At 35.0% G+C, this 23,995-nt stretch overlaps 1 protein-coding gene across 1 annotated transcript in view; it reads right to left on the bottom strand.

Moving 5' to 3' along the window:
• Positions 1–2,232: 2,232 nt before the first annotated feature.
• The window catches only part of LOC100378845 (fermitin family homolog 2-like), a 35,064-nt gene continuing 13,301 nt past the window's right edge, over positions 2,233–23,995 (bottom strand). The window contains exons 2-11 of the mRNA XM_002741305.4: positions 16,778–17,011; positions 9,387–9,963; positions 8,817–9,027; positions 8,119–8,253; positions 7,808–7,857; positions 7,123–7,247; positions 6,690–6,796; positions 6,292–6,516; positions 5,675–5,821; positions 2,233–5,539 (exon numbers count right to left, since the gene is read on the bottom strand). Coding sequence (XP_002741351.1) covers positions 5,249–5,539; positions 5,675–5,821; positions 6,292–6,516; positions 6,690–6,796; positions 7,123–7,247; positions 7,808–7,857; positions 8,119–8,253; positions 8,817–9,027; positions 9,387–9,963; positions 16,778–17,011 — 2,102 coding nt within the window. The 3' untranslated portion in view covers positions 2,233–5,248. The remainder of the gene's footprint in view (positions 5,540–5,674; positions 5,822–6,291; positions 6,517–6,689; positions 6,797–7,122; positions 7,248–7,807; positions 7,858–8,118; positions 8,254–8,816; positions 9,028–9,386; positions 9,964–16,777; positions 17,012–23,995) is intronic.

Here is a 23,995-nt window from a genome sequence, read left to right as displayed (position 1 = left end):
AATCGCTCAGCTACAGTCGCACCAAATGAGTAAAGTTCATACCCGGCCATGCGTTAATCATTGATAACGAATTTAATAAGTTGCTAATAAAAAAAGGAAGGAAAGTATATTACTAACTGTGGTGGCGCTACTTCATCACTACTGCACGTATGTTTACAGTTAAAAATTCACTGCGTTGTGATTTTTATCACTGAAATTAATGTTTGGATTGTGTGAATTTAAACAGGATGTTTGTGAATCAGACTAAATTTCAGGATTAGCACGCGTGTATCAAGTTTCAGAACACTCCATGGTCAGTGCCTTCCTGTTAGTGAGAAAGTAAGCCAAACAGAGTACAGAAAAAATTATAATTTATGAGATTGGATAAGAATTGTCACACGGCTGCAGTCATATATTTACTAATTCATATTAGAAACACCACAGGGGTTAGTTTACTGACACTAACGGTAACGCTTAAGGCCAGGTATCGTTGAAACAAGAGACAAGACAAAAAGTAGTATTACAGATATAAACCCAAACTTTTGGTGATTCAGTAAAATACCTGAGGGCACCAGGCCAAGTGTGATTTACAAGACCCTACCAAAAATATGGGTTTATATCAGAGTTTTTTGTGCACAGCACTGAACAGGAATTGGCCTTTATCCTGCCAGTCCCATGTACTTTTACATTGACTAGATAATTTACAAAAATATAAAAGATTTGTTATTTGCTGATTCAGTGTAAACCACACGACATTGAAATGACCATTCTAATAATCAAAATAGCTCAGTCATAAAAGGCCCTGCTTAATGTGGGTTTGAACCCTTTCCTTGGTCAACTGTTTTGGTTTACAAAATCATAGATTCCAATAGAAACCCCCTTTAGACCTGGGTGCAACCCCGTGGCCATCTTTTTCTTATTTAATGTACTACGTTGGTATATAATGCATGTCATGCTTTCAGTGATGGCCATCACAAATTGACACTAATGACACCTAAAATGTTTTATTAATAAGTATTGGAGGAAAAAAGATTTTTACAGCTATTGTCGCTATTATAGCTTTAACAGAAATAATAGTAGTGATGGATCACATAATCAAGTGGTATAATCATTGAAATGGATTAAAGTATTACATTTTTATTATCAAATCAAATAAGTGCCATATATCAAATGCAAAAATTAGACAGCCTGGCATTTGTGTGTATTCTGTTGCGAGTTTGGGATCTGGTACTCTTGCATAAAGAGGAAAGTCCTATGAAATTGAATATTGAGGGTATGTTCCAGGGCAGAATTTAAAACTTCAAATGCGATCCATGCTTATCTCACAAAAGCAGATTCCAGTTTATGTTTTATTTTACTATACCAGGTACATGGTAAAGACTTGAAGTAGGTTTAACAGCTAGTACAATACTGCCTCAATGCTACATGTACTTCATGTCAGTAATATGAAGGCGAATTCAAAAAGAAAAAGGTATTGCTACTTCACAACATGCATCCAATGCTGCTATTAGTTGTGAAATATTCCATTTAAATGTTTCCATGTAAGTTTCACTATATGTACAGTCCAATACTTGGAGCTTCCTTTATTGAAAGAATAACAATATCTTCACATTGATTTGACATCTATATTTCCAGGGTGTACTTACCCCAGAACATTTGTCATGTTACTGCTACATCTTTAATCAAGCTATGTGATATACGACAGTCTTGTGTTCATAAAATGAACATAGCCATTCAATTGATTGAACTATCATTGTCGATCTTACGTTTGAAATAGGACCATGTAAATACCACACAAGATGGCAGTTCAAACGGTGAACTGATCATGCAGGTGATTACTTCAATTGTGTCTACATGATTGTGAATGAGCATCTAACACAAAAAAGCAAGTGTGTTGACATATAAATACAGTCAACTAATCTATTCAGTTATTAGTATTGCTTAGCGTTTGTGATTGGCTGCCGCTTGCAGTACAAAGGTTATGCAAAAACAAACCTGTGTGAAGGCAGAAAGATAACTGCATAGCAAAGTCATTGGTGTAGCTATATAGCAGTAATGTGACACAAATTCTGGGTATACTATAACTACCAATACACGAAAATAAAGGGTACTTCTTTGATCTGGTATTTAGGGGGGGTGAAGTCTTCTTAAACAATCAGTCGATGGCATAACGACCAATAGCTTCCACTCACAAGACATATTGGGGCACCTGTATTTATGAATATGTCAAAATAAATAAGACAAGACCACAGATAAATTAAGAGAGTGGTTTATTAAGCAATGTATAATACATTACAATCTATGGCGTGCAAGTTACTGCATGCAATTGTTGCTGGCGAGTACCAATCAACACCAACAGAAAAGTTTCATGCCGACAGCATGGTTTTCATAATTCCCGTACAAAAACCTACAATTCTGACACAAGGAACTTGCAAACTGGTCATCTTAATATTGCTGAAACAGTTTCTGGTTTGTAGTAGACAAACCATTGGCTCTTATTTCGCTTTGGTATCTTGAATTTACACGACAAATACCGGTAATTCAAAAGTTGCAATTATGTACATAAAGTACGGCTTTACAAGGGATATACAATCACTTACTGGTCATATTTTAATTGTTGGTCATGTCTCCATTTCAACCTGGTTAATTAACTGTCTTGAATAAGCGAAAAAGGCATGAATATATTCTGATCAAAATGAAACTTGGCATGAGGTGAGGTAGGGTGTTACCGTGTCTACAGTGCAACTACATAGCACCTGTTTATAATAGATCGAGGGGGTGGGGTGGGGGGGGCTTGTGGGTAGCACTGTGCCCTAAACTGAGATAACCAAGAGTTTTCTAGTTATTATAGTTATATATTGCAATATACCTGTAATGTAATGAACATTCAAATCTATCTAAATTAAAAATTAAGACCACTTCCGAAATTTACACATTGTGATACACATGTGCTGATAAAAAATATAAGATTTGCCATTTTAAAACTGCCTCCAAGTTTGACAGAACACTTGAGTAGCAACACATCTAGGATTGCCAACAAAACGAGCAACCACCAGGAAATGCACTCACATTGAAAAAATTACCTTTCAATAAATTCAAAACTTAAACTTTTTTCTTTTTCACAAAAATAAACGTCTCAATACCTCTGCATTTATACTTAAACTAATGAAATTTATGATATCAACACTACAGAAATACAACTCAATAATTTAATGATGGTGACACGCAAAAAGTTTTTCCTACCAGTTGTTGACTGACGAGGGCGCTGTTCACCAAACTGATTGAGTGAATGATTCCCACTGAAGATGGGAGGAGATTTATTTGTAATTAGATTCCTAATAAATATCACATTTTTAAAGATTCCAGAATATTAGTGAAAATAATTTGTGTTGCCACATGACAAATCAGTAAACACTGGGTGACCTCGTTTGAAAGTCAAGGAGGGACACAGGAAGCAATTACATAAAGAGACAAATAGAAAATCATATTAAACATTTTTTATGACTGATAGAGATAACCTTTGACCTTGTCCAAAGAGATGCAGAGATCAACACTGTAAATTTATCCAGGTGAATAAACACAGCAAGCAGAATGTTGGGCTTTGTTGTAAAAATCATTTCCACTTTGGCAATTTAAGACCTGGTTGCTTTTCAAATTAACAAATGCATTAAAACAAGTCTCTCAAAATGGACAGCCTTCAGTGCCTTGACCTCCCTTGATTGTATGTGTTATGTTCACTAACCTCTGTTTATTACTATAAACAGTGGTGTTTTCACAACGCTACCTAAGTACTGTGTACAGTAAAACATTTTGTTTAAATTTTAAACAAAATTTCACTGTGACCTATTCACTGCTACAATATTTCAGGATTTTCTTAGACCCGCAAAATTTTATCTCCCGCAAAACCAAAGTGATTTACCTTGTACAGCACTGCGTTGCAATCAACATAGAGAAAGTGATGCAAAGCAACATTAAATAGCTGCCATTATTGGAATGAACATGCCGAAAAGTACAGTATTAGGATGTTTTGAAAACCAATAAATCCATTGAGCACCATATTTTCTCCCCACCAAATTGCTAGAGGTACATATGATTTAGTCTTCTATAGTTATCTATAATTTCATTGATAATTTTTAAACAAAATGAACATAATTTTTTCATTTCCTATTGATCAAATTTAGTGAAAAAAATATGAACAAAACAAGAATTCATAAGATAAGGTTATGATAACTAGGTACGGTAATATGCGATAAAGATCTCATGAAAAACGAACATAATACACGTTTTATGAATAAGCAAGGACATTAAAATAAACAGTCAGAGAATGAGTCACGAGTGGTTCCACAAACATACGTGAATATCGCCTTGAGATTTTGTGATCATCTCCAAAATTATGACTTCATTTCACATGAGATTTTCATCGCATATGACATACCCTAATCTTATAAATCTTTGATAAAATTAAATGAATTTATATTAAGAAAGTCAACAAATGTCCACTTTGGCATTCAAAGGGTTCTTTAAAAGTGAGCACGATGAAGTCTGTATTGCTGATATTACTTTTTTCTTAATAGCTAAATCTAAAATTTTTCGTCTTTACGTAAAATCTATTTATATATATGCTTTAATAAAAAAAGGGGAAGCACAACACTATTTGTTCTATGGACAAAAAACAGTGATCACGGAAGACGTCTTTAAATTAATGTTTTTCACATAGACAGAATGAGTCGTGTTGAAAGACTCCATACATCACTTCCCCATTAAGAACAGTAAGTAGACTACGATCATTATCACCGCAGTAATCGCTACAAATCATTATCACAGCTACAAATTACTACATAAAAACATGCATAAACCACAACATTGCTCATTTGTTAACGTCAAGCAAACAGGGTTTACCAAAAGTATTAAAAAAACATGATCACCAAGCGATCATGCTGTCAAACCAAGGTCTAGTTCTCCCCATTCAAAACATAAGGGCAGTATTTAACCCCAATAATTTTAAAATATATTTTACAGAGAATGAAATGCCTGCCACATCTGTGATGCAAAGACGAACAAGGGGGGGAGGGGGGAGACTTAAAAACACAGATTTTCATAGATATTATAGTCACCATTAATTAATGTCCATAGTCTTGCATGATAAAGATATCACCAATGAAAACTGTAATAATAATAATAAATGTTTTGTGTTCACTTCATGTTATTAGTGTCTCTACACCATAAGCTGGATGTTGTTTCCATGACGATTACCATATGAAGCATTTTATCAGAACCATCCACCAGTCAACTTGTGAAACAATTCCTCGTTCAACGTTTGATTCTGATCTCTCGATCGCATAGACAAGAAAATATAACCACCGATAAATTCGTGAACAATTTTACAATCTGCGCTGTGGCACGCAAAGTGGATGTTTTCATCTTCCATTTGTACTATGACCTCTTTCACCTCCCAGTTCACATGCCATGCTGTCATTGTACTGTAACGCCACGTTGCTTTCGAATCACCGCTGTTGATGTCCATCTTTATTAATCGGTTGTAGCACACACCTAACAAGTCCTGAAATTACAACAAGAATTAAAATTACAGTTAAAATTCAATTAACTAATTAGTCTAATTATTGTACATACTTGCCACACAAAAATACATTATGCGATGACATAGAAAAATTACTGCACAATGCCTTTTACTTACTTCTTTCTTTGAATTTCTGAATTTGACAATGAAATATGTGACACCGTACTCTGGAAGTGCTTGCCAGGCTTTGATATAACTCATCTTCGCTTCTAGCAGAGACATGTTCCGTGCATTGCTGTGGCCTTCTAAGATACGACCGGCAATCTATAGAACAGAAAGATAAATATGCAAAAACATGGTGAGAGTTGACACAAAAATTTTAGATGTATGCAACATGCCCAAGTCAAACTCAAAATACATCGTACCACCATTGATATATTACATACTTCATGAGAAATATTTTTTATTTCGTAAGTTTATAGTGATTACAAAGACAAAACTTCACAATTGTCAATGACTCCATGTCTTAAGAACCCCAGGGGAAATTTAACTGCTACAATATTTGGCAATCTTTCCAGACTCATAAAATTAAACATTTTACTCACATAAAATTAAAGTAATTTACAGTAAGCTGGAAGGATCGAAAAAAAAAATTAAATGGAATGAGATAATACTTCAACTGTAACCCAATTTTCAAAATTTCCATTACGAATTTTAGAAAAAAAGGGAGCCACTGTTTATTTTTGTAAAATGTTATCTTGGTGCTTACAGATTTATAGACGATCTCCTTTTACCTGTTTTGTCTTAAATTTCTTGAGATATCTTGAACACACAAAATCTTCAACAGCAATTTCGGTAGTATCTGGACTGATATTTTGTGACGCTGAGGACACTTTACGTTGCTGCATGCTCAGAAACGCTAAGATTCCCTGGACTTCAGACTCGTATGAACTGTCAGCCATAGTCTTACCTTTAGACGCAAGTCTAAACGCAGCCATCCAGTTGGCATACTGGGCTTCCTGTGTAGAGTGATGAAGAAATATACACTGAACATTTCTGAAATCAAGAGCTGTTTTATGGCCAACGTTACTTGTACTGATAAATGAAAACAATGTCATCTAATGAACCGCTTAATATTTAATGACACAATAACAAAACATGATAACGACTCAAAAAATGATAATCGACTTACATTATCACATCTTATGAGGAATTCCTGCATTCCATCTGACAATGGCACCAATAACCGCATACCAAATTTACTGTGACTGATATTGACATCGGGCGTGATTTCACAGCCTAGAGAAAGGCGATTATGATTAGGTCATGGTCATCACATTGGGCGTATAGAGACAATCACATGATGGCCATTTTTTATATTGCAAATAAAAAACAATATTTGCCATGTGTGATAATTAATTTAAAATAAATGCATCCCCCACATCAAAAATGAGTAATAATAATCTTGAGAGCATGTCTTGAGTAATTTAATATTACACTGATAACTAAAGCTGAACAATGGGAAAATGACACAAATCCCTTTATACGTCCTGGCACCACAGGACAAGATTCTCATCTGTATTGAACCAACAGTGTCAACAATAAAATTAAATTAACTCGCATACCTTTCAAATTAATCTTCTGCGTGGGGGCGCCATTGACATCCTCATGACTTTTATAATATGCCATGTGGGTATCTTTAAAAACAAACCAGTATCTCTTAAAACCTTTAAGTGTCAGCTTCTTGGGTCTGCAAACAATCAGGAAGATAGGTTGGGGTCAATGACCTCAGACAGTCCACCCAGAATTCAACCAAGTAATGTTATCAGTTATTTTCAGCCTGGTTCAGTACCTTATTCCATACTCACATTGCACTCTATTTTTTTTTAAATGCTCTAAGAGCTGAAAACTGGGCAGAGTACCAGACTAATGTTTCCACTCATACTCACTGATCAACATAAATTATTATGGACAAGTTTCAACAACAAAAAAACAAACATGTTTTAATGTTTTATACACATTTTGAAGTACTGTTAAATTATTAATAATATCTGGATTTGAATTTCTGATAAGTGAAATTAGGTCAGTATGAGGAAGTAAATTACAGAACTTACAGTACCTAGCCAATACCTCAGTATATGTAGAAAACCTATAGATTTAACCAGCTGATAATAGAATGTTCAATTCAAGACAGCTGGTCAGCAACATATTAGATGACAAAATCATTTCTACCAAACTCCAAGAACACTTATTGCGCATTTCTTGAGAGAAACTAATATAAAACTACAGACAAATAGAAATGTTACTTACTTCAAAAATCGGAGATAATCGGAGAGCTCTGGAACATTCGTAATATCCCCCTAGAAAGCGATATCAAATATTGGAAAATGAAAACAACCACATTGTCTTAGTCGGAAAATCAGTATGACACATGATACGTATCATCCAATGAAATATTGATGCGGGTATTATGTGCTTACTTACTATATGCAAATACAGTATGTCACGTTTTGTTTTGTTTTGTTTTGATGAAGTATTCAACATTTACTATAATGTATGTCACATGATCAGTACCACCCAATAAAATCTTAGAATGGGGTGTTTGTTACTATATTGCCTACCTGTGCCATAGATATTGACGTCCCCTCTAGTGACACTTGTAAGTCAGTCAATGCAGCGTCAATATCATCTACGCCACCATCAGTTGTGTTGTTACCATCCAACTGTGGTATTTGTGATTGAAGGTTTACTTGTAACTAAAGAGAAAATCATAACGAATTAACAACTTTGTTCACTCTTCATTCTCGCAAAGACGTCGCTATAGTAGTAGCGATCATGAATGATCAAACTAATCAGTCAGGAAGGTTGTTCAATTAAATGAATGTTTTATTTATGAGTGAATCGACGACATTAATGAATCCAAAAGAAAGTGTTTCCAATTTCACAATCATGTTCGCTACTCTCACTGAAAAAATTACGTTGTAAGCAGAGAGTAGCCTAGCCTAGCCTAGAATCTATCAGATACATCTACAATTAACACACGTTGATTAATGAACACGATTACGGCCAGCTATTGGCAGCAAATTTCAATGGAATTACTTAGGTACCGGTAGTGTAAATCACAGGTTATGAGCATGCACCATTTAAACTGCAAATGGAATTGTAGGTCACGTCTAAGATAAACCGGCCACTGTAACTAGGCAGTATTGTTGAAGTACGAAAAAACGCATACTATTCAGGAGTGTTTAATTTCATAATTGTTCAACTCCAAGCACAACATCAAATAACTGGGTGTACATATATAATATCAAAAACTCACCTGTAATGCTGCAAACATCATGACCTCCTCTTCCGTGCACTCTACTTCCTCCGTCAGTATCATCCACTTGGCTTGTTCATAAATCTGATTAATACGAATCTGGTCTATTTTAGGATCCAGGTCGTAGAAAGCGAAGTATTTAAATCTTAATAGGATGACATCATTCTCCCGCACCCCTTGCTGCATCAACGACCGCGATGAATCAAGCCATCTAGAAGACAGAAAACAATGCAGGCCACTGTACTTCTTGAATAAACTAAGGATCCAATCTGGCCATGATCTTTGGGGCAGCAAGACAAAGACTTCATAGATAGGACGGTTTTGTCAACAGTGCTTATAGAAGGGACATTTCTTTCAACAGAATAAAATACTGTGACCCAGTGTGATCTATCATGCCCTCCATTGATCCTATATACATGACTAGGGTTAAAACGCTGTCATTGGATAATCAAATTACAGATGTAAAGGTGAGATACAAATAACGAATGATAAAACAAGTAAATCAACATGGATTTTTTTAGATTGAATTTCTACTTCTGGGATTATGGCTATTAACACAGTATCACTTACCCTGCATTAATACATGCTTTCTCTTTCAGCGATTTTGGACGATACATCCCGTCCAGGGCATGGTCGCAGGGACTCATGGGACTCATGGCCAGTGAGGTGTTGATTGTATGAAAGGAATCACCGTAGGATTGATTGAGCGAGCCGGGAGTCCCCGCACTACCGTTGGTACCAGTGGAGTAACCGCTAACACCTTTGTTTCGTGGAGTTGTTTGATAAAACACGGCTTGTTCGTTTAACGTTGACGGATGGTATATGAATCCTTGGTTGCTAGGTGGAAGTGGATATTGGCTGTAGCTTCCCGGTGACCACGTCTGCATGCCGGGGTACACCGGTGTTCCTGGGGTGCCGGGTACTCTGTGTTGCGCAGCAGGGGAGCTGGTACGCATTGGTGAATGCGGTGCAATACCATCAAAACTACCTTGTGATCCACCTTCCAAACTGTTATTAGATGCAACAGACTCTCGGTCAGCTTTCTCCTTTTTCTTCTTACGCAGACTGCTTGTGTTCTTTGAGTTGCGCTTAAATGCTCGGTCATCCCGTCGCCTAAGAAATGATAGTTCCTCTGGATGCCTGATACCTGAAACACACAGATATATAGCATTAAACAAACAAATAAGTAATGAATACACATCCCTTTGGTTCAGTTAAGTGGTATTGCTATGTTTTTTTCGGAACACTTAACAGGATACATGTGTAATGTTAGTCCAAATTTTAATTTTAAAAATTGACAAAAACAATGGTGCAAAAAAATTTGTTTCTATTTATTTTGCGTTAAACTATACATAATACATGCTGGTGGGTAAAAAACTTAAATTGAGCTCAACTGCCAACCCAAGCCCCTGATCTAACCCAACTGAGAAGAGGTGTGCATGTTTAACACGATCAATGTTTTATATCACTGAACTCAATTGAAGTTTAAAGGTAAATCAAATTGGTTTATAACTAAATGCAATATACACAGAAATAAAAAAACACACAATATGTTTCATTCAAGATGGCTGACTCCATGACACGTTAGTAGACTGTTAATTGGATAAGAGCAATTGCATCATACCATATTAAGACATGAGATTCATCAAATATTTATTTGAATACATTGTATTTGATTAGGTCTAAACAGTTTCGTAAAATTGACTGAAATTGGGGGGAGGGGCTTATAAATTAGCATCCATTTCACGTTGTAACTGAAACCGATTGTGAACACGAGTGGAATGTACGAGAATGGTATATTAGGGCTTTGCTTGGCATTAGTTTTGCCAATGGGGCTCATAGTGAGTGATAGATACCATCTAATCAGGCGCTCTAGATCCAACTATCAGCAAACCAGGAAGAAACCCTTACTTAGTCCCCAGTGTTTGCTGTGAAAGTGGATCATGTTCAGTTATGATACCTCAATAACAAGCAGCCTCTCGGCTGAGATAGCTCGGCTGAGATAGCTCCGCTGTTATCAATGCACATTTCAATTAAAGAACAGAAGATATCATTAGAAAATGAACAATATGCATAGTATCAATGCAATGGGACTTGCTGTTTTCAACAAGAATTCAAAAATATCATTTTTCACCATAAATGATTGTGGTTTTTAACAAGAATATCACTTTTTACCAAAAATGACAAAAAATTCACCAAAATTAGATAATTAAAGATATCATTACAAAATGAACAAATCTGAGAGAGGTCCACATGTAGTACCTATATATGTAATATCAAAGCAATTGGACTTGCGGTTTTTAACAAGAAGTCGATAATATCACTTTTATCAAAAATGACAAAAATATTCACCAAAATTAGAGAATTGACAATATCATTACAAAATGAACAAATTTGAGAGTGGTCCACATGTAGTACCTATATATGTAATATCAAAGCAATTGGACTTGTGGTTTTTAACAAGAAGTCGAAAATATCACTTTTTACCAAAAATGCCAAAAATATTCACCAAAGTTAGAGAACTAAAGATATCATTACAAAATGAACAAATCTGAGAGAGATCCACATGTAGTACATATATATGTAATATCAAAGCAATTGGACTTGCGGTTTTTAACAAGAAGTCGAAAATATCACTTTTTACCAAAAATGACAGAAATATTCACCAAAATTAGAGAACTAAAGATATCATTACAAAATGAACAAATCTGAAAGAGGTCTACCCAAGGTACAAATACACCAAGTATCAAAGCATTCAGGCTTGTAGTTTTCAAGAAGAAGTCGAAAAAGTAAAACATTGACACGGACGACGACGGACAATCACTCATATGATAAGCTCCGCTCGACAAAGTCGACAGCGGAGCTAAAAATATCAATAACTCAGCGGAAACTAACCACAGACATATGAATTCAATTTCACCATTTCACTCTCACTTACAACCTGATAAAATCATTTTACATGCCAAATTGGTTGATCATACCAGGGTGTGTGTGTGTGCGGTGTGGGTTGGGGGGGGGGGGGGGGCTTGTCCTGTGAGTGACTAAGTAGATGCTAAAAATAGCATGTTATTTTAATTCAGTGTAAAAATACTAGCCACATCCGGATAACACAAGAACCACAATGAAAACCGCAGTCATTAGGACACTGACGGTATTAGACGGAAATCTGTTTTGTTAATGATATTCACAACTATGGCCTAAATTAAATCATACAACTACAATTAGATTAAGAGTTTTATTTTCAGAACGAGTACTTAATTTGTCAGCGTCGGGGCCATGCAGCTGGGGTCTGCATGCACTTCAGGAAAACTGCTGATCAAACACAGATACAAAACGCATGATAATTTGAAGAAAATATAGAAGGTAGTTAAAAAGGAAATTAGACCAGCAAATATTCGAGACCTCGGGGAATAATAAGCAGCGTATTAACGAAAGAACAAATTAATTAATCTTAGTGACGTCAGAATTGATACAGTGTACTAATTTCTCAGAATTCCCTCAGAACTACTCATAAAAAAAACCACCGGATTACTCAAATACAAATGGGAATGTATTTTAATAACTCAGTAATTGATATAGAACACTGGTGATTTCATTTGTTCAAAATATTTGCATGAATGAAAATTTATTATGAAAATATCTAAAGAATGTATCCAAGACTGTACAATGAGAGTATCCAGCAATGACTGATCAGTGGATGTAATTGTGTACTTTCTTTTTTGAATCGTTGTTTGAACATCACACTTTTCAAGTTCAGATTCTAGACTGTGGAAGTTGAAACTAAATACAACCAGTGTACAAACATAGTCTGTTTATGCTTGTAATAATACACCAATGCCATTTAACACAAGCAATAACCTGAACTGTTACACTGTGACAAAAGCTTTTTACCACTCTTGTTCCTTTTCATGTTTTCAGTTTTTTCGTGTTTCTGCAGCTATTAGGGGAGTAAAGAGAAGCTGGGAAAATAGTCGGTTGATAGAAATCAGGCTTTAGATATTGTTAGAGGGCTGTGATTGACAGCCTATTCAGGCAGTAGACACCAAAGGCATCATGATATACATGCTAAACTGCTCAAGGAATGAAATTCAAAATTTCAAGTTTATGTTCATTCTGCGATTGAATGTAACATTTAGTTGACATAGTAACGATACTTTGAAAGGGTTGAATTTCCCATGAGGCATTGCAAACTATAATCTTTTAAGATAAGGACTCTTGAGATTAAATTAAAAACGCTTGATTCGAATGAAATTTTTTGCCTTTGATGTCTTTGCGACCTAGATATTTGTTCGATTGGATATAGTAATTTGGTTGGTAGTCACAATTATCTTTGGTGATTAAATTACATTAATTAACAGAATTATCATATTTACTAATTAAAGAGTATTAATCTGTGTGATAATTTATAAGGATTTTACTTCATATGATTTTATGAATGATGTATAGAACTAGCAGCCTGTCGGCTGATATAGCTCTGCTGTTTGTGATGCATGCTCTGAAAGCAATGACTAAGAAGATATTTAAACTTAATGCTAACTGTTTTAATATCGCAAGACACCAACTTTCTTGATTTTGTTGCAGAGAATATTTCACTAAAAATAGAGAATTGAAGATATCTTTACAAAATGGACAAATCTAATAGAGGTCTACCCAAGCTGCATGTGTACAAGTATTAAAGAATTTGGACTACTGGTTTTGAAGGACAAGTCAAAAATATGTTTTTTGATGAAAAATGACAAAAATAGAGAATTAAAGATGTTGACAGGAAGTGAACAAATCTGAACGAGGTCCACCCAAGGTAACTATAAATAAAGTTACTAAAATTAGAGATTTGAAGATATCGTCATGAAATTACCAAATCTGACAGAGATTCACCCAAGGTACCTACAAATAAAGTTACAAAGCAATCGGAAAAGCAGTTTTCAAGAAAAAAAACGTTTTTGACCCAAAATTACAAAAATATTCATCAAAATTAGAGAATTGAAGATACTGTCACAAAATCAACAAATCTGAGAGAGGTTCACCTAAGGTACAAAATGTACCTACATACCAAGTATCAAACCAAACAGAGGTCCACCTGATGTACCTACATATACAGTATCAAAGCAATCAGACAAGCAGTTTTCAAGGAGAAGTCAAGAATATAATTTTTTACTAAAAATGCCAAAAATATTCATCAAATTATAGAAATAAAGATATCATCACAAAATGAACAAATCTGAGAGAGGTTCACCTAAGGTACAAAATGTACCTACATACCAAGTATCAAACCATTTGGGCTAGCGGTTTTCAAGAAGAAATCGACAAAAATATTCGCTATAAATAAGACAGTTGAACATATCCACACGAAATGAACAAATCTGAGAGAGAACCACCCAAGGTACCTTCCTAGAAAGTTTCACAGCTATACAGTTTGTGGTTTTTAAGAAGAAGTCGAAAATGTAAAGTTGACGACGGCAACGCCGACGGACAATCAGAAATATGATAAGCTCCGCTCGACTTCGACGACTGAGCTAATAATATACAGTGAAAGACAAATTTTCAAGTCTGAGCAATCCACAACAATTTTTCTGGGGTTAATGAGTTTTTGTAAAATTCCTTCTTCATGAATGCTTTTGAAATGTACAATGACAGAAGTACTAAATTAACAGTTTCTATGACAATTATGTTGATGTATTTGAATCAAGCAATTTTAATTTTGACAGCAGATTGCAAAAACCTTATCAATGGTAAATACAGATAACATCCCATCTAAACTGAGCAATTGTTAACTGTGCTATGACTTAAAATATTTTGAAACTGGCTTTGCAATATCTCAGTGGCAGATAAATGCTGGATCATAAAGAGACATGATAAAAGCCGAGCTAGCCATCAATGCAATGAATTTAGATGTGTATAATGACGAAAGCGCTAGAAGACAGCTCTCAAAGATAAGTATCATCAGTTTCATATGTGCATTTAATGTATGCCAAATTTCCTTTAAATACTTACAGTGCAAGCAATTTGTAGAAAGTGACAGGACCCAATGTTTAAATAAGACCACCAAATAGTTATGTTATTCATTAAAACAATAAACAGACCTCAAGTCTTTACTTTTTATCATGCGAAAGTATGTCATAAAGACTGAATTCCATAAAAAGTTGGAGCATTCCTGTCTATTGTAATGTTTCTAATATGGAGGGTATACTACAATTCAAAACTGTTCACACTCTGTGACTTAGGCTTCCCTTTACATCAATGATGACAACTACGACTTAGCAAAAAAGACTGGCATTTCTGATGAGGAAAGGTTGTGACCTCTTTTTATTCAATTGTACATGACAGGCAGACGAGCAATTAGAAAGTTGCCATATTACAAAATTTTAACTTGAGACTGGGAATAATTTTTGCAACGGCTTACGTCAAATGGAATACCCAACATGGAAAGCACATTCCAACAGAGTATGCAGCCGATAGGCAATATGATGTCTCAGTGGACACTGTTGGTATCAACCGTCATCTATCACATATGTAGGATACTTGAGGGAAATATTTAATTCATTGCCGATACCAACAAAGTTCACAGACCTTCTGAATGAAATATCTTGTTTACACAGAGCTGAAAAATGTCATGAAAACCACTGAATGTGAAGACAAGCAATTTATATTTCAATAGGCTATACTCAAGCAAGCTGACTTGTTAAGTGTTTGGGATGGGTTTTATTAGCTAGAGGTCAAAGGGCAATCATCTACCAGACTCGCTATAGACATGGAATCAAGGCAGTAACAAAATTTACTGATTTTTAAATTGTTATTCCTTGGTTTGCAATTCAGACAATTTGTAAACATTCTTTTCTAAAATATCTACACCATTTTGTCTCAAAGGACGTACTGTATTGTGGGTAATCTGGTACTGTGAAATCTGCATTAGAAGGCATAGATTCTATTAAAATGGTAAAATGCAACAGAGAGAATGCATAATAGAACATCTACTCATATGAAAAGTGGTGAATTTTTGGCTCTCAATTGTTCAAAAGGAAAGGGTGCGACTTTTATTAGGAATGAAGCTTCTCATAATGTGTATTCCTGTTTCCACCCTTCACATAATTCCAATACATGTATTCATGTTTGTTGGTTTAGTATTTTACAAAGACCTTGAAAGGATAAATTCAAAACAAACTGGTTAAAGTTAAAGTTTATTGAGGTTTCACGCATCCATGCATTTATGGAACTCTGAGACATCGATTGGTATTCAGTCGGCATCACACGATGTACATATACAATATAGGGGGGCAGTAGGGCAGCGAAATCTGAATAATTTACATGAAACTAATTAAAAATGCATAGTTAATGTATACAGTGATCTTTGAAAGCTTGTTACGGTATTTGTTCAATGAACATACTGAAGTAGGAGTTTAATTTGTTAAAAAGCAAGAATATTCACTAGGTTTTAAATTCACTGCACTATAAAGGAAACAATACATTCTATACCGTAATTTGCATATTCACTGGATTTTAGTGCGTTTAGCTATCAGCGAAATAAGCGACAATGAAACCCAGCGAATAAATATGACTTATACAGTAATTCAAGATTCATGAAGTTTTTTAATAAAAAAGTACAAGTTCTAGAATGTTTTAAATCGCAACAATCATGAGTAAGGTATTTATTCAATGTTACTGCAGCAGTTAGACAATCAAATTATCTGTAAGAAATAGGACACTTGTGGTTCAAAACAACTGGCCTGTATCCTTACTGTCTGACCCCAAAAATGGATGATACATTACGAGTTTGACCATAAGGTGAACAGATTCAAGAGTTTTTCATTGAAACTGCCATGGAGCTTAAACTTAACTGTATTCGCATAAAAGACAACAAGTGGAATGTTCACTACTTACAATCCAATCGCATCATTGACTTTGGCAATTAAGGAAGTGACATTAGTCAAGAGAATGCAGTATTGAGAGGAGGCTGGGTAACTCACCTATGTCTTTGCACACATCAATGACAGCGTTGAATACGTTGATTGAGAAATCTGCTCGCATATCAATTTGCTGCATATCTGGTAACTGAATACGTAATGTTTTATGCATGGGGGTGAAATGTAACTTGGCATCAGCCTGGACAGCGCACTGGTCAAGCGTGGATCTTGTTCGTGACAGCCATGTATTTTTATCTGGCCACCAAAGTGCATGATCTGACCAATCAATAGCGACATCTGCAAAGACAAAAAGTAGAGAAAAATAGTAGATTAAGTATAGGCTGGATAGAGAAGAGCTTGCCCTGGTGTACTTGATTGTTGTAGTCACATGACCATAGTCACAGTAATCCATACAAATATACCAACTCTTTTTAATTGGCAATTTTTATTGGCGCTTATGCTTATAATAGAGGAAATACATTACCAAAAATATAAACTTTGGGAAAACAAAATTGTATTGTGTTGACGGACAGGATCCAGGCATTCTGGAAAAGGCCATCCAGGCATTCTGGAAAAGGCCAACCAGGCACGGAATTAGAAACTCCCCAAACCTCCTTATATTTACCATATTGTGAAAATTTTGGTCATGACACACCAATTACAGATACATTATTTTCCCCCTCTGGCAGAATCCTTAAAAGACAACAAATATGCTTTGCAACGGGCATGTAATTAGGAGAGGGTGTATAAACAAACATGAAACCTTAACATTGTGTGAAATCATTCCCTTTATTTTTTCATCATATGCACCAAAAATCCAGACTCACTGCAAACACATGTGTATGAATAGAGCGATACAAATACAATACTGGTCACCTTGACATGGCGACTGTCCACAGTCAAACAAAATGCTCACTTGAAGAAAGAGACAAAAGTCTGAAACACACTATCAATGTGATTGGTTCCTGCTTGGCCTACAATATCCATAGTTACACTAATCAAACACTAATTGACAATTTGAAATATCCCAGCACTGAGACAATTATCCCCACATAGACAACACAATTCACGCTATTGTGGCCGACCTGGCATAGAAACATCCCTATTCATAGTGATTTGTATCAGACGTAAAAATCTTGTCTCCTCTTCTATCCTCATCTTACTCTAGGACAGTTGGTTTCACCTGATAAATATTAAATGATGATTTTGAGATACTATGACTTAGTCCCTACATAACACTGTAGTACCTTCGAACAGACAACGCAATCACCTAGATAGTGCTTTTAAAGTTGGCTTTACCTGCGATCCAAACCATTAGCACTATAAGCATTTCAAGTATAGTCCTGAGATGACACTAATACATCAGTCTACAAGAGACCTAATCTTCGCCATGACTACTTATTTCCAAATTGACACTGTCAGTGTTAGTTTCGTAAGATTATTGCGTTACGTATGTATCGCCGCTATCAATTTTTGTAATTTGACAGCATTTGTGGAAACGAAATTTGCGAGGTGTTATAAAAATACAATAATATACTCACTGCCACAAAAGTTCACAATTACTTCAACACATAAAATAACAAGCAGCCTGTCGGCTGAGATAGCTCCGCTGTTAGCAATACACATGGCAATTAAAGAACAGAAGATATCATTAGAAAATGAACAAATCTGAGAGAGGTCCACATGTAGTACCTATATGTATAATATATCAAAGCAATTGGACTTGCGGTTTTCAACAAGAAGTCGAAAATATCACTTTTTACCAAAAATATTCATCAAAATTAAAGAATTAAAGATATCATTATGAAATGAACAAATCTGAGAGAGGTCCACATGTAGTACCTATATATGTAATATCAAAGCAATTGGACTTGCGGTTTTCAACAAGAAGTCGAAAATATCACTTTTTACCAAAAATTACAAAAATATTCACCAAAATTAGAGAATTGAAGATATCATTACAAAATGAACAAATCTGAGAGAGGTCCACATGTAGTACCTATATATGTAATATCAAAGCAATTGCACTTGCGGTTTTCAACAAGAAGTCGAAAATATCACTTTTTACTAAAAATGACAAAAATATTCACCAAAATTAGAGAATTGAAGATATCATCATGAAATGAACAAATCTGAGAGAGGTCTACCCAAGGTACATATACACCAAGTATCAAAGCATTCAGGCTTGTAGTTTTCAAGAAGAAGTCGAAAAAGTAAAACATTGACACGGACGACGACGACGGACAATCACTCATATGATAAGCTCCGCTCGACAAAGTCGACAGCGGAGCTAAAAAAAAAAAATAGTACCTCTTCCTAAAATGTTTACACTGACAGCTTGAATGGGATTGCCATTGGGTTGAGAGGGAAAGGGTCAGCTATTCACAAGAGCTTACTTAGTTCAACAGAACATTGCATATGCATTGTATTTTATATCGAAATAGATTACAATGTTTTAAGTTATCACTAAGAGGGTGTCATTTGCGCGGCAGCTATTGATGATAAATCCATCGTTATAATATTATGCATAGAGATCCATTTTATAGTGAAGTATAGAGCTTTTTTTTCTAAGCACACACTGCTTTAGAGGAATAAATTGAATTCCAATATAAAACACAGTATTTTGTTCCAGACAGGGGGCAAATTACTAGTGATTTCTGAGTGATTCCCTTGCATTGCCCCAGACAAATCAAAACATATTAAGCCTCCAGTGCATTGAATTAGACTTGGTGCGGCAATAAATTACGAACCGTCTCATTTTCTTGGAATTTTTCCCTGAGCTTGCATAACATCTCCAGCACTGTAATTATAGTCACTCTCATTTGTTCCGCAACACTGGGTTCAATTTTACTATTGCATTTAAAAAACAAAACAACAGGTGCTGTCTCAGCCACTAATAGTATAGAACTGATTAATCACATCATCTCAACGTACGTCCTGAGTCATTATATGCGGTTTAAAATTGAATTTCATAAAGGTTAATTATAGGTCAATGCAGAAATGGATCAGAAACCGTTTTCCCGGTGGAACAATATAATATTAAAGACAAAAATTTGAACAAATTGGGTGCAAATTGAAAAATAGTTTTAGCCAGATGACCAATGTAGGCAGCTACCTTGAATGCATGATTTTACAACTCAGTAAATAGAATTAAGATGATTCTTTATGTGTGCAGTGTCAAGCATATAAAGTCCAGACTTCTCGGGCATTGTGATGTGCATTTCTAACATTTTATGAAGATGCACTGGCATTCTAGAGGGCAATACATTTGTCCTGAATTTTCACCAGACCAATAAAATGTTGGATTATCAGCTTGAACTGGTGTGTGACAACAAGTACATTTGTACATGTACATGTACTTTGAATCAATGGAAATAATGAAAATCACAACACAAGCTAGTGAAACCCAAACGACTGTCGATAACTAGAACAAGAACTTACATCAACATGCAAATTCTAGATACATGAATGTAACAATGTTAAAAACATCAGATGTCAATGGCATGACGTAAACTAGTATACATGACGATTGACACTGCTCACTCTGTATGAATGCTGAACTCATTTTTAAGCAAACAATCAAATGATGACCTTATTTTCTATTGACCAATCAAATGATGACCTCATTTTCTATTGACCAATCAAATGATGACCTCATTTTCTATCGACCAATCAAATGATTACCTCATTTTCTATTGACCAATCAAATGATGGCTTCATTCAATTGATATTACATTTTCAATCAAATTTATGATGCATGGCTGACCATGATTCATTGACTTTACACCATGCCAAGGTGTTGTAGGAGAGGCCGTGGAAAGAACATACATTGTACATGTAGGCTACTGACCCCACAGTGAGTTACTTAACAGCAACAGGCTTAACAGGCTCAGTGAACATCATAAGTCAAAGTTAAGCCAGCATATTAGGGAATTTGGGTCGTACGCCAGAGGGCAATCACACTGAGAGATTTTTCAGCATTAGCATTCTACTATTGGATCCAATAAATGCACCGCGTGTTCTCAACTGAGCATTGGGTTTGCTAAGCAGTTTCAAAATCTTTGTTTTTATTACAACTAATTTTGAAGAATAAATATAGATTCCCATCAATAGTTTTGAGTGTTGGTGCCATCAGTCTGCTTCCGTGCGAGAATGGGGAATTTGTTCGCTGGATCCCCTGGTTGGCGGCTTTCTGATGAGCTATCGAACATTTACGCAGCCAAAACAACCTATCTACGCAAACTAAATTTGAAAGTTTTTACACAAAAGCAACTTTCCAAACTTGTCTTTTATGAACTTGTAAATATACATGACCAATTTTCAACTCTAGAGGTACGGTAAGTACTAAAATAATAATAATGTGAACATCTTTTAAAGGTCAGTTACATTGTAGGAATTTTTTTTCCAAAGGATAAAAGCATCCAGTACTTTCTAAATGAAATGTGTTGAAACATGAGGGTACAACCATCTACTTTTAATGTATCACATTTTCCCAGAATTTAAGTTTTTAGCTTTTTCTGGGAGTGACATTTCACAAATGTGCAAACTGAGAATACAATTTAATACAGTAAATTAGTCACAGTAAATTTTCAGAAAATATTCAAATTATGAAATTGATAGCAAAAGAGGCAACAATTCCCAACATATCTCTGAAAAATAATGATACCTAATTTGCATGAATATTTATGTAAATGAGATTATTACTTTTAATAGATCTTTAACAGGCAAATATATCTCTGTCAAAAAAGATGTACATAAAGCTATACGTATTTTTAACAGGGATGCATGCAAGATACTTTCTCTCTGCATCCAAGATTCCACTCAAACTCAAACTCAGATATCAGTTACAATAACTTAGATTAGTATGTCCTCCCAGGCATGTACAAGTAACCTTTCTGGAAGATGTAATAAATCTTGCAAAAGTGATTCCTTCCTGTGCGACATGTTGGTACTAATAAATCAAGTGGTTTTTTTTCAAAAGAAACCTTAATTATATCTCAAGTAGTGAGCTCTAGCATATCCAATAAATTGCAAATTCTGCTGATAAAAATACTAAATTATTTCTCGTTTTCAGCTTCGTATATTTGAACAAGTAAATCTTAATAAAGTAAGTCTATTGAATGACAATGCGTCTCTCTTTCCCATGATGATTGCATCTTATTTTCTTCCTGAATAATTTATTTTAAATTTTAAGGACATTTTTCTTCATTCATATTTTGTTATTTTTTCAGACGACATTAACAAATGCTTCTATAGACTTGAAAGTACAAGTAGATATGTAATAAACCCTGTGACGTCACTGTAAGACCCACCATATTACTCAGCCACAAGGCATTGTACATTGTCTCAACTGTTTACAACACTGTAAAATGGAAAGTAGTCGGCCTCTCCTCAAACATGCGTTAATTTCAGGGTAAACCAAACAATGATGCATTTCACATTCTGGTCAGTTGCAGACAGGCTACAATCGGACACGTCATCAGACTGATAAAAAATGCCCTCTAACAACGCATGACAGAGCTAGATAGAAGACAATTGCTTGATGTCAAGTACTGGCCTCTGGGGAGTTTAAATCAAAGAACAGTATACAAATGTATGAAGGCACGACAGTCCTTTGTGAAATATGACAGCGACATTTTTAGAATATAAATATATTCAATAAGTATTAACTGTCTGCTATGCTATAAAATTAAATTGCCAGCATAACTTAATATCCAGTATTAAGCCTTTCGGCAAAATTTTTAAATTCATCGTTTTTATGGGGTTCTATTATTATTGATGGCTTTATGTTTTATAGTGAAAGTAATATGCAAGCAGACGACGTCAATGTAATAGTCGGGTGAGGCAGTTGTCAGAGATGAAGAATTCTATTAATTTATGATGATTAATAGACCTAGTTACAATATTGTATCTTGTGACGAGTCACTTGTCTATTATTTATTGTTTTAAGGCAAGAATTGATAAATACCACCTCCATATGTGACTGTCAAAAATTTGAATATTTCATAAAGGTAGTATGTGTTTGTTTCAAATAAATGTAAATTGTTGCTAATCAGACTCTAGTCGCCATTATGCTAAATTCCTATCATATGCATCTGTCTCCAATTCTCAAAAATTAACACACAGGTGCACTCATGTGCTAAATTGTACATTAAAACGGCAGCAATGGGCAATTACAGTACCAAGAAAGATTATTTTTAATTGAAATACAAGTTATAAGAAAATTCCAAATGAATATTTTATTTTTTTTCATAAATGAAAGCTACATCACGATTTAAGCATCCAATTACAGTACAGACATGATATAAACGACAGTTTACGACTGCGCTAACATCACCTAGTACCATTCACAGGGCCATTATTTTTTTACTATTTGGCTGATGTCAACACAGAGGGGGTGGAACATAAAAGTGGTTCATCACCGACCTATGAGGTCATATCCAACCTATAGCTTACACGATTGCATAGTCAGCATACTTTCCATACCACTACTAGATTGCTCAAATGATTTTCTTTCTATAAGCGTAAAAAATGTAATGTCATTCACAGAATACCATTCAATTTTTTTTTTTTCAATCTTACGTGTATGTCTTGTCAAGAGCATCTTTTTCTGTTAGTACTACCCTTAAAATCCCTAAAGTGTTTAACACTTTGACAGACTTAATTTTTTCCCACGAAAATTTGTAAGTTTCAGGCCAAATGAACACAATTTCCCACTGGCTGTAGATGTTAAGAAAAAATTGGTGGGTTTAGTTAATGAAATGGTCATCAGTGAAATAAATGGAATAGCAACTTGTTTGACTGCATAACCCACATCAAGCAACCATCTGTGGTACAAAGTGGGTGGAATATTTGGAATTGTTAAGAGTAATTAAGAGTCAAATCTTAATGTTATTGATACATGTAATGCAGGTTTAAAGCACTACATGTATGTACTAAAAGTGTTTCGATTTGCATTAACCTAAATCAGGGGTATTGTAAGATTTCTTTCAGTACGAAGGATGGTCTCCTAGCAAGTATTTGGCGATGCCACTAGGTGAAAGGTCATACAAGACTTCCTCATAGCCTGCGGTAAGAAGCCACACAATAACAGTCTGGTCATTCAAAAGGAATCCCAGCCTTGAGGCTAGCAATCTATCAAGTAACACCAATTGGTACACTGACATAATAAAAATGCACAATTTCTATGACGATTTATCAGCCATGATCAACAAGGTTGTTCATCCCCCATACAGTGTTAGCTATTTACCACTTGCTAATTTGCATAAATTTACATAGATC

This window comes from Saccoglossus kowalevskii, chromosome 2 (assembly GCF_978046115.1).
Source record: "Saccoglossus kowalevskii chromosome 2, keSacKowa6.1, whole genome shotgun sequence".
In the NCBI taxonomy this organism is placed as follows: domain Eukaryota; kingdom Metazoa; phylum Hemichordata; class Enteropneusta; family Harrimaniidae; genus Saccoglossus; species Saccoglossus kowalevskii.
Note: the sequence above shows the minus strand (reverse complement) of the source record. Positions and strands in the feature narration are given on the sequence as shown.